The following is a 10,334-nucleotide window of genomic DNA, read 5'->3' as shown; positions in this document are numbered from 1 at the left end:
TCACTGTGTGCATGTTTTTATGTATTGTAAATGATTGTTCATTTTACATGTATATTTTCTATTAATGTATTAAATTGATGCTTTGAGGTTTTTAGGTAGACGATTTTAACACCTGTCCGGGGACAACAGTTGAAAAATAGCCTTTGGGCTAATTCTGGCGCAATGCAGCCATGCTTTTAATTTGCACTGTCCCCGTTAAATAAATGAATAAATAAAAATAAATAGAACGGATTCAATATAAAAGCAAATGTGTCAATTTGCGTTTAGGAGCCCATATAATGTCAAGAAGATGGCATCATTTTGTTTTTAACCTGACTTTTTCTCCTTCCTCTTTAGTTCCCCTTACACCCCCACCATCTCCAACATCCCACTTTCTTCTGTGTCTTCTTCTTTTCCAAGCGGTCCAACAAAAAAAAAAAAAGTGTACAAACGTAACGAATATAATTAAAGTTTAGCCTCACATACAAAAGGGGTTTATATAAATATACACTCAAAAGATTCATAACCCCTGTTGTAACAGTAAATATGTCCAACAAAAAAGGCCTTCAGATCTTCTCTGTTTGCTCAGCTGCTGGAGGACAAATATTTTGTATTTTATATGATCTGTGTATTTTTTTCATTCTTGTCATCTTTGATGACCATCTCCTCCCTTTATCGCCAAACTCAAGGAACTTAAGCAGATACTGATATCAATAAATTTTAAAAATTTTATTTTGCTTCACTTGACTTGATCTCAAGGACGAAAAAGATTTAGGGTCCTCAGAATCTGCCTCCAAATGTTCTTGGACCTCAGAGTTCTGTGAAAAGCAGCAGGACAGTCCAGCCTTACATCGAAAGTAGAAGCGCAATCATTGTAACGTCATCTTGAGGAACCTTCTTTGAGCCTGTGGCTTGCCTGCTGGGAAGTCATCAGGCAGGTCTCATTTCCATGCTTTAAAACAGCAGTGGACAGCTTATTTGAGCGAGTTCTGGTCTTAGATTAAAAATCAATGAACGTTAATCTCTCAGTTCGATATGAAGCTTCTGGGTTAATGATGAAAAATCACCTGTAGATCAGCGCGTTAATGGAAAAAAACGCCCACCCCTCGCGCGACCCACCTCCCCCCAGTCCTGCGGTGCAGCATCGGTTTGTGAGCCGCGCGTGCAGGGGGCGCAAGAAGTGGGAGGTGGGCTCCCTCTGTCATCACCAGCATCTCCAGCCTATGGAGACACCAGCGGAGGAGACACTTAACGGTGTCTGCAGAGCGGCGCGGATCAGAGCGCAGCGCCTGGCGCAACGCATCCATCCTTACCCGGGAAGTGACTTCCGATGCTCCAGAAGCTTCATGTCCATCTGCTTCTCTGTGGGATTTAAAAAGCTAGTGGACAAGTTTGCGCGTGGATTTTCAATGGGTAAAAAAACATGGAACTTTACAAGCTGCTGGCCTCTTGTGGCATTTTGAATTCCAGACTAAAAGTGAGTAGAGTTGGAATAACAACGAAAGAATATTTTTGAAAACTGTTTAATTTTTGAGTGAACACGTTCATGGATGTTTTAGGACTCATGCGGTTTTTTTTTTTTTAGATTTTTTTGTAATTAAAGCTATTATTGGCTGAGCGGAGTGTTCTGCATGGCTGCGCGCTCCGGATGGATGTACAGTGAAGGAAAACGAGCTTAAAGTGAACAGACAGAACAAGTAACGACAAGGTCGCCCACAGCCGAGGCTTTTTTTTGTTTTTTACATTTTCTGAGCCACTCCAGCAGTTTTTCTTTTACAATAAATGCGACACAAAGACGTCAGTGACGACTTAAATTGCGTTTTTTTTATCCAGCAATGAAGCGCGCGCGTTGCCACGCTGATTTGAGCACCACTTTTTCCACACCAGTGGATCGTTTGAATAACCCCCAACATTTAGCTTTCAATCTCGAAAATGATATTTGGTAGCTTTATTAGATCAGACTGAACGAAATGTGTAAAAAAAATTATCTCTTTGTTTAAAAAAAAAGGAAGCTGCGTGGGAGGATAAAAAGCATCAGCCGTTGTGTTTACTACTACAGCTATTGTTGTTTTTGTTCAGATTATGACGTCACTACTCCGAGAGCTAGAATTAGGGGGAATCCATCCATCTCTCCATCCTCAAGGAGCAAAACTTTCCTGGTCAAACAATCAGAGGTTTTTTACAATAAAATCCATCAGGATGCAAGCTGAGATATTTTACAAAGCTAAATGTTTTTAAGCCTATAAGAGTAATCATGAAGCCATGGCTTAATATTATGTAACTCTTGCATTACTCAGTTGGTTTCCGATCCATCAGCTTTGTTTTTTTCTCCAAAGTTCACCTCCTTCTGTCTTCATCGTTGTGCAGAGTTATCAACATTTAGATGTAATTTTCGAAAAAGGAGCAGCAAAGGTGAAAAGAAAAAAACTTCAAATGGGTAAAGATCGTAGGTGTGTTTTTTTTCTCCTGGAATTTGACAGGAGGGGGCAAAGATAGGACCACATGTAGTCTGATCAGGAGTTTAGCGGGGCTTGTTAATATGCTGAGTGCACTTTCAGCTATGCCCCTGGTGACAGTTTGGCAAATAGGAAAAAAATGGTCATTAACCTGAGGGGTGAAAGACATTTGAGAAAGAGGTGAATGGGAGGATGTGAGAGTCAGGAGGGCAGGGTCAGGTGCTCAGTGATAAATGTGAGAAAAGCACAGAGTAAAAGAAATCCGTTTCTACCTTTTGGCGGGAAAAATAAGCAATTAGGGGAACAATTAAAGGCTGGATGTGTGGGTTACTGTTATGTTTGACAGCACAGACAGCAGGGCGTCACCCACATACCCCCTTGTTAAAAAATATGATGAAAATTCCCAAACATGCTCTCTTACCTGTGGTTGGTTTGTTTCCCATGTGAAAATGACAGCAAATATAGTCACTTAAAATTGATGGATTTCATTTAACAACAAAACCAAATCATAATTCTAAAACATAACTATACAATTTAGACACAATAACTAACAGAAAACTGTGTTTTTATGTAGTAATTCTATTTTATTGAGTTAAATATTTTTTTTATATTTATGTTTTTGCTACTTTGTACCTATTTTTTTTCCCTTTTTCTTTACTTTTGTTGGTATTATTATTTGTCTTTTTATTGCTCTATTATAAAAGTCAATAAATCCTAAATAACTCCTTAAATAGTACAAATTGAGTTATTTATAGCTTTGAATTTGTTGTAAAAACCCTAATGTGAGTGAACATTCATAAGATTTTTGAGATTTGTTCCAAATAAGACCCTTTTCCTTGCTTATTAATGAAGAACAGGGCATACAATCTTAAATAATTGCATAAATGTTATAAATAAATTTGTTTATAGATTTGAAATTGTTGTAAAACCCAAATGTAAGTGAAACAAATATTTTTTTGGATCAATTTTGCAAATAAGACCCTTATTCTTTGCACTTCCAGAAAAGAAAAAGGCACACATTTATCAATATTTGATAAAATATTGCAAATAAAGTTATTTATAGCTTTGCCTTTTTTTAAAGACTCAAATGGAAGAGAAACGAAAAAACATTTTGATAAATGAATCCAAATAAATGTTTTGAGACACTGATTGTGCAAAGTATAAAATTAAGTGACTCCAAGGTCAAAGGTCAGGAGCAGAAAATGTTGACAACCTGGTAGCCAGAGCTGAACATGATTTCTTTGGCTTCTGCCCCAGTTTGAGTATCAATAAAGGTTGTTTACAGGAAGGTTGCATTATTGTTTAACGTCTAATCAAAAAAATAAATAAATAAATAAATAAATAAATAAATAAATAATCCACATATACAGAAAGTCCAGGCTGAAACTTCGTAGAGGCAGGCATCAAAATATGACAAAGCAGTTTAAAAAACATGAATTATATCAGCATGAGCTTCTCCTTCAACAATCTTAACCTAAACTAAAGAGTCAGAAATTATGCATCTTTTTTGACAGATTATCCTGCCCACCAATCAAAAGACGAAAATGACTTCAGGAACACGGAGCAAATTGTTTTGCCATTAATGTTCAAAATTCAGTTTGTACATTCTTGTCCTCGTTTCTTGTGCTGATCTTTCACGCCTGACATGTTTTTCTGCTTGTGTTTAAGGTTACACTGTGAGTGTTCAGATTCTCCTCACCCGATGATTGAGACAAACACCCCCGGCATGCTGGACAGGCCTGACCCAGCGCACTGCACTGTTTGCTGCTGCACCATGGCCAACAGGATCTTTATGGTGGTTTTCATGCTGCTGCTCATATTTGCCACCTTGTTTGGGAATTTTGTGACTCTGGCGGTGGTGTTCGGGACTAAAGTCTTCCACACGCCGCAGGGCTACCTGAAGGCATCCCTGGCTGTGGCTGATTTGGCGGTGGGAATATTCGTTGTGCCACTGTCCGTCTACGCCGAGATCCATCTCATGGTGACTGAGTCCGGCCCAGAGTGGACTTTGTACAATTCCCAATTGGTGAGCTTCCACCCGTGCAACATCATCGGACCCATTTTTGCCGGGTGCACTTTTGTCTCCATCACAACCATCTTCCTGCTCACGATTGAGCGGAGCATCGCTGTGCTGAGGCCATTGCACAAGGACTCTGTCATCACCCGGAAAAGGACAACAATCCTCATAGTCCTCTCCTGGGTGGGGAGTTTCTTCTTGGCGGTGTCTCCCATGGTTTTCAGCAGGGAGATTGCGCTGGAGTACAACTCCTGTAGCCGGATGTGCAACTACGCTTTAGGTGCCATTGGCGAGTTTCCTACCCAGGCCTGGAACATCCTCCTCCTCTTTCCTGCATTTGACTTCACCCTGCTTGGTGGCACCGTTGTCATCAACATCATCTCTCTGTCCAGCATCAGGCAGCACTCAAAACGCAGAAAAACCCTGGCGGAGACGGAATGCCATAACACTAGCAACCCCACGTTCTCAGACATAAAAGCAGCCAAGACCATCGGGACCCTCACTGTGGCCTTCACAGCATCCTTCACCCCCATCGCCGTATTTGTCGTAGGGAACGTTTTGGGGAACGAATGGTGCAACTTCTCTTTTTTTGCTTTCTGGATTTTGGCCACAAACAGCTGCTGGAATGTTATTATTTATAGTGTGAGAGACCAGAAGTTCAGACTACGAGCACACAAACTTTTCCTGCCTGGTCACAGACAAAGCAGCACCACAAGTAAAACACAAAAGACTGAAGAACAATGACAAGCTGAGCTTCAACAACATCTTTTAGTAAATACTGTTCAGAGATGTTCTGTAATTTATCTTCAATTTGTGCTGTTGCCTTTTTCACAACAAAAATGAGCACAGGTTTGTGTGAACTCAAGCTTTGGATGTGAGTATTATTTTCCTCAGTGCGCATTTTGTCTTGTTCTGTAAAGTATATGTAGCCTGCTGGAGTTTGTGGAATAGTTATTAAAGAGTGCAGTTAATTAAAAAAAATTAAATACATTTGTAATTTGTTTCATGGGTGCAGAAATGGAAATTACTATGTGGAAACTGAAAAAAGGAGAGATGTTTTTCTGATGTTTACCCCGCTGAAGAATTTATATTTGTCTTTTTTCAACTAAACATTGAGATTTAAAAAAAGCATTTACTCCTGAAGATCTTTTTACTGCTGCAACTCAACAACTTTAGTTGCAAACTTACAGGAGAGTCCTCACTCCCTAGCACATTAGGGAAAGTTAATGTCAGGAGTCAGTGCACAAAGAGGTCTGCATTTAATTCAGGTACATTTTTTATCCTCCTATCAGAGATGAAAAGAGTTGAAAACTGGAAAAAAATAAAAGCGAGTGAAGGTGACAGCCATTTTACAAACAGTGATGCGTTTGGCTCAGAGCTGACAATTTAACACAACTTTCATCAAAGACGGCGGGTGGCACAGCTGCATCTCATCTAACCTTGAAGCTGAATTTCAATGGTTCTGTCAAAAGGTGTTTTTGACAAAATGATTAGTTTTAAATGTTATTTACCTAAAAAAGGATGTAGTAATTTTCCTTGTTTTTCTTCTCTTTTCATTCAGCAAGCTTTTTTCTCTTATTGCTCGTTTCTCCTTCTGTTTGGAAGGGAAAACATCCTATCATCCTTCTATCTTTTAAATCTACTTAATCCCTTTTTTGGTCACGTGGTTGCTGGAGCCTATCTCAGCAACTGTCGGGTGAAGGATGGGTTGCCAGACTATTGCAGGACCACACAAACACATCCCTTCATACCGAGGGTCAATTTAGAGTAAAAAATTTAGCTATAACGCAAAGGACAGTCAAATCTTTATCAATATGGAAGAACCAAAATTGAAACAAAAGCCAGGCCAAGCTTAAATCAAAACTAGAAGTGAATAGTAACAAGTTACTTTCATGTTTTACTGACAATACGTTTTACTTTAACTAGGTATTATTAAAAAACAGTATTACTCCTAATGTCAGAGGGCAGATCTCTGTCTCCCCCTCTGGTCAACAGCGGAACGCTCTCCAGAGTTCTAAATGGATGTCATCTCCCAGCAACCCCAGTACTCAGTTTCTGGATGCCACACACCTGACTTTCACTTGCGATCAATCACAGCATACTTAAGCACTGCACTGAGCCTCACACAGTGTGAAGTATGGTTTGTGCCACTCTGCCTGGATTACTGAGCGCTGTATCCAGTCTTGATCTTCTGATTTCCTGACCCTGTTTCGTCCTTGACTCAGTTTGCCTGCCCCGACTCTCGCCTTGATCCTGACTATTCTCATTGTTTCTCTGATGCTCCCATGCTCGTTATTGACCCCTGCCTGCCTGACCCTGATTTAGCATTGTGGAGTTTTAGCTGAGCTAATAAACCTGTTCCAACTGGAACCAGCCGTCTGCCTGTTCTTGTGACAGAATTCATCACCAAACATGGATCCAGCAGCAGAAGTTCCTAGCCCAAAAAACCTGGTGGGGTTTGCTACTTCATCGGTGGAGCAGAGTCACCAGTTCCATCATCTAACCTCTGCGACCAAAGCCATAATGTCATGCCTGCAAATCAACCCGCCTGTCAGGGACACATCCACCGCAACTCTTCTGGTTGCTCAGTTATCTTCAACAACCGCTGAAGGCGGCGCGCCTAGCCCACCTCCCACACCGGGACCAAGAATAGCGCTTCCAGACAAGTTCAACAGCTATGCGTGCGGTTCCTTATGCAGTGTGATCTGTCTTTGCGCCAACAACCTGCCTTGGCTGGAGAGGCATGATTCCACTATAAACTGGTCAGAGCACAGACTCATGTTCACCTCTGCTCATCGCCGGCGACACTACCTTCAGGCCGCAGGAAGCTCTGAAACCTGTGCTCCGTTGAGACCGATTGCAGCCACCACACTCAAAGAGATCAGCCAGACAGGGGAGATGGGAGATGGGAAGGGTTGCCGGTTCAATTCGAGGACCTGCGGGAGGCCTTCAATAAGCAGCGTACCACACATCTCCCTCTACATCAGTGCCATCGACCTCCTGCCCGGAGCTTTGCCCACCTGAGGACGGGTGGGCATAGCTGAGGCCATGCAGGCCTTCATCTGAGAGGAGTTGGCAAAGGGTTTCACTCAACCGTCTACATCCCCGGCCTCAGCCGGCTCTTCTTCGTCAAGAAGTATGGTGGTCTGAGGCCGTGTTTTGACTGTATGAAAATGTTTTAAAAAATATGGTTTAAACAAGTTTCATTGTTGCTTTATGACAGATGGTACAAAAAAAGAAAAAAAATGCAACAGTTTTTTCTTAAATCAAAATTTTTAAGTTACATTTTTCAAGAACTACCAAATCTTGTCAAGAACTGCTGGTGTAGGAGCAACTTAAAACTATAACTTCAAACACTACAGAACCATTACCAAAAAGAGCCACAAATGAGACGTGACCCAGTTAAACTGAAAACCAGACACCTAAATATATCTGATTGACTCATGAGGACAGCTGTCGGGGAAAGTTTTCATTTATCCAGGTGACATCTTGAAGTTGATTCATGGCATCTGGATGTAAAAAGAATATTAAGGCCAGATGCCATGATTCCACTTAAAGTTGAAAGATAGCTCTGTATAAATAGCAATTAACGGCTGGTGTGACTGTGACAGGGGGAAAAGCACAAAGCCTGAATAAAAGAGCATATCCTCTACTTGACTACATCCATGTAGCTCCTCTTTGGTGTTCCCATATGTCCTTTTTCTGATAGCTTCAGGCCCAGCATCCTTTTACAAACACAATCACTGTCTTCATGTCCGAACATCTCAATCTCGTCTCACTTCATTTGTGCCCTAAACCAAACTATAGGGAAAAATCATCATAAATCAAGAGTGTTCAGAATTGTCTGCTCATGCCACTCAAACTCTTCTTTGGTTTATTAGGCTCAACCCCTCATTCAGCATTTGCCTTTACATCAAAATAGGAGCAATTCCAGTTTGAAAGCAGCAAATTTGATACAAATTCATTGTTATTAGCTCTAAACAATATACGTTTGGACTCTAAAGAGATACACTGAATGTTTTCTTTAGGTTTGCAAGTTCACACAGTAAGGTCAGTGACAAGATTTGAAATCTTTATACCGGTACTTCAGTAATGGAATTGCCAGGCTTTAATTTAGCCAAGGAACTGGAAGTGCTCAGGGAAGAAAGTCCCAGCTTGATTTTTAAATTGCTTCATGTAAATTCAACCATTTAATGCTCCCATTTCACATCCTGCATGTGAAAACATTTCACCGTATTTTGAAAATAGGGAGGGTGGATGCATAGTGATGTTGTTGAAATATTTAGACTAAAATAACTAAGTCAGAGTTGAGTAAAAAAAAAAAGTAATAAGATTGTAAATACAAAATGGTGTTAGATTTGATCAGAAAACATTTGCTGACTTACTAATATAACTGATGGTAACTTTTTTTTTTTAAGGAGATGGAACTAGAACAGTTGTTGGTATTTGTGCAGATAAATCAAGTTTAAGAACTGGTGTCTCGTTTTTGGAAGTTTCTGCCCTCCATCAGATCTGATTAAAATGACTGCGCCATTATGGGGCTTCTGCAGAGCTCTGAAAAAGTGATAAGCTGAATCATGTGGATTCAGCAGAGGAGATCGGAGCAGAGGAGCATACAAAATTTGTAGGGCGCAGGGGAATCTGGAAGTGATAAACACAAAACCAAGTATTTAAAGGATTCAGGGTCTCACCTGCAGCTGACAGTGCATGGCCACTAATTTCTCATTTTAGCGGACTAAGGGGAATTCTGAGGCTAGAGTCAAGATAAAGACTCAGGTAAATGAGCTTCCTTTAAGAAAAAACCCTTTCAACATAAAAAATCTGGATAAGTGTGCATGCAGAACATGCACAAATGCCGCAGCCAAAATCAGTGTTTGTTACAGATGTAGGAACTGTATTCCTCTCAGGTTGTTTTAAACGTTGTTTTAGACATTTTGACAGCAGATGAAACGCTCATTACTCGGCTGCATACATTTAAATGAATTAAAAAGAACAAAATGTGACCTTACCACTCTGGAAAAAACAAGTTAGTTAGATTATAGAGGATGAAAGCCCAAAGTAACTGTAAAATACTATCCTTTTGTGTGGCGAACACCAGTGTGGCTCCACTGGTGTGTGAATGCGTATGAATGTCCCAGTGATAGTTAGAGGGACCATAGGCGCGAACTGTCAGCCACGCCTCTACCATCACCAAGTATACATGAGGAGTGAATGAATAATTGACACATTGTAAGCGCTTTGAGCGTCTGGAAAAGCGCATATAAATCTAATTTCATTATTATTATTATTATTATTATTATTATTATTATCATTATTACTATTATCACAATTATTGACGTTGACACAGAAGGGTTAAAATCATTTAGAGAACACACAGGTCCTTCAGTCAAAGGATAGAGACACACAAACTTTCAGGAGTCTGAACTATAATTCAGTTGTGAAATCTTCATGCTCAGAGGATCTTTACTATGTGAAACATAATTGATTATAAATAACTTTTTAAAGACAACTGAGAAACTCATCCAACTTCAGAAAAAGAGACGTAATGATTTTTGAGTCTTCAATCAGCCCTGATTTTCTAAGTAAGCCTCATTCTGTTGATGAGCAGGCATTTCCAGCCTTCTTACCACAGTGAAAGTAACAACAATCAGGTGTTTGCATGGACCTAAAGGTTTTCTTTGCTTCAACCTTTTTTTTTTTAATAAATATTTTGTCAAACACATGTTTAGTTAGTCTTGTAATAATTTTAGGTTGATCTGAACCTGGATGATTTTGCTCTCATAACAACACAAGAAATCAAGAAATGTTAGAAAACAAAACACAGTAAGAAACTGGATAAGGTATGGGACATCGCTCATTGGAGGATGACATTTTTGAGTTTT

At 40.0% G+C, this 10,334-nt stretch overlaps 1 protein-coding gene across 1 annotated transcript; it reads left to right on the top strand.

The window, feature by feature from the left end:
• Positions 1–452: 452 nt before the first annotated feature.
• LOC101172928 (5-hydroxytryptamine receptor 1B-like) lies at positions 453–6,504 on the top strand. Its single transcript, XM_004078460.4, has 2 exons — positions 453–1,456; positions 4,104–6,504. Exon 2 carries the CDS (start codon positions 4,138–4,140, stop codon positions 5,194–5,196), a length of 1,059 nt encoding a protein of 352 aa, XP_004078508.1. The 5' UTR covers positions 453–1,456; positions 4,104–4,137; the 3' UTR covers positions 5,197–6,504.
• The last annotated feature ends 3,830 nt before the right edge of the window (positions 6,505–10,334 follow it).

Source organism: Oryzias latipes, chromosome 16 (assembly GCF_002234675.1).
Source record: "Oryzias latipes chromosome 16, ASM223467v1".
NCBI classification, from domain to species: domain Eukaryota; kingdom Metazoa; phylum Chordata; class Actinopteri; order Beloniformes; family Adrianichthyidae; genus Oryzias; species Oryzias latipes.
The sequence above is the reverse complement of the archived record's forward strand: the minus strand, read 5'-3'. Positions and strand labels throughout refer to the sequence as shown.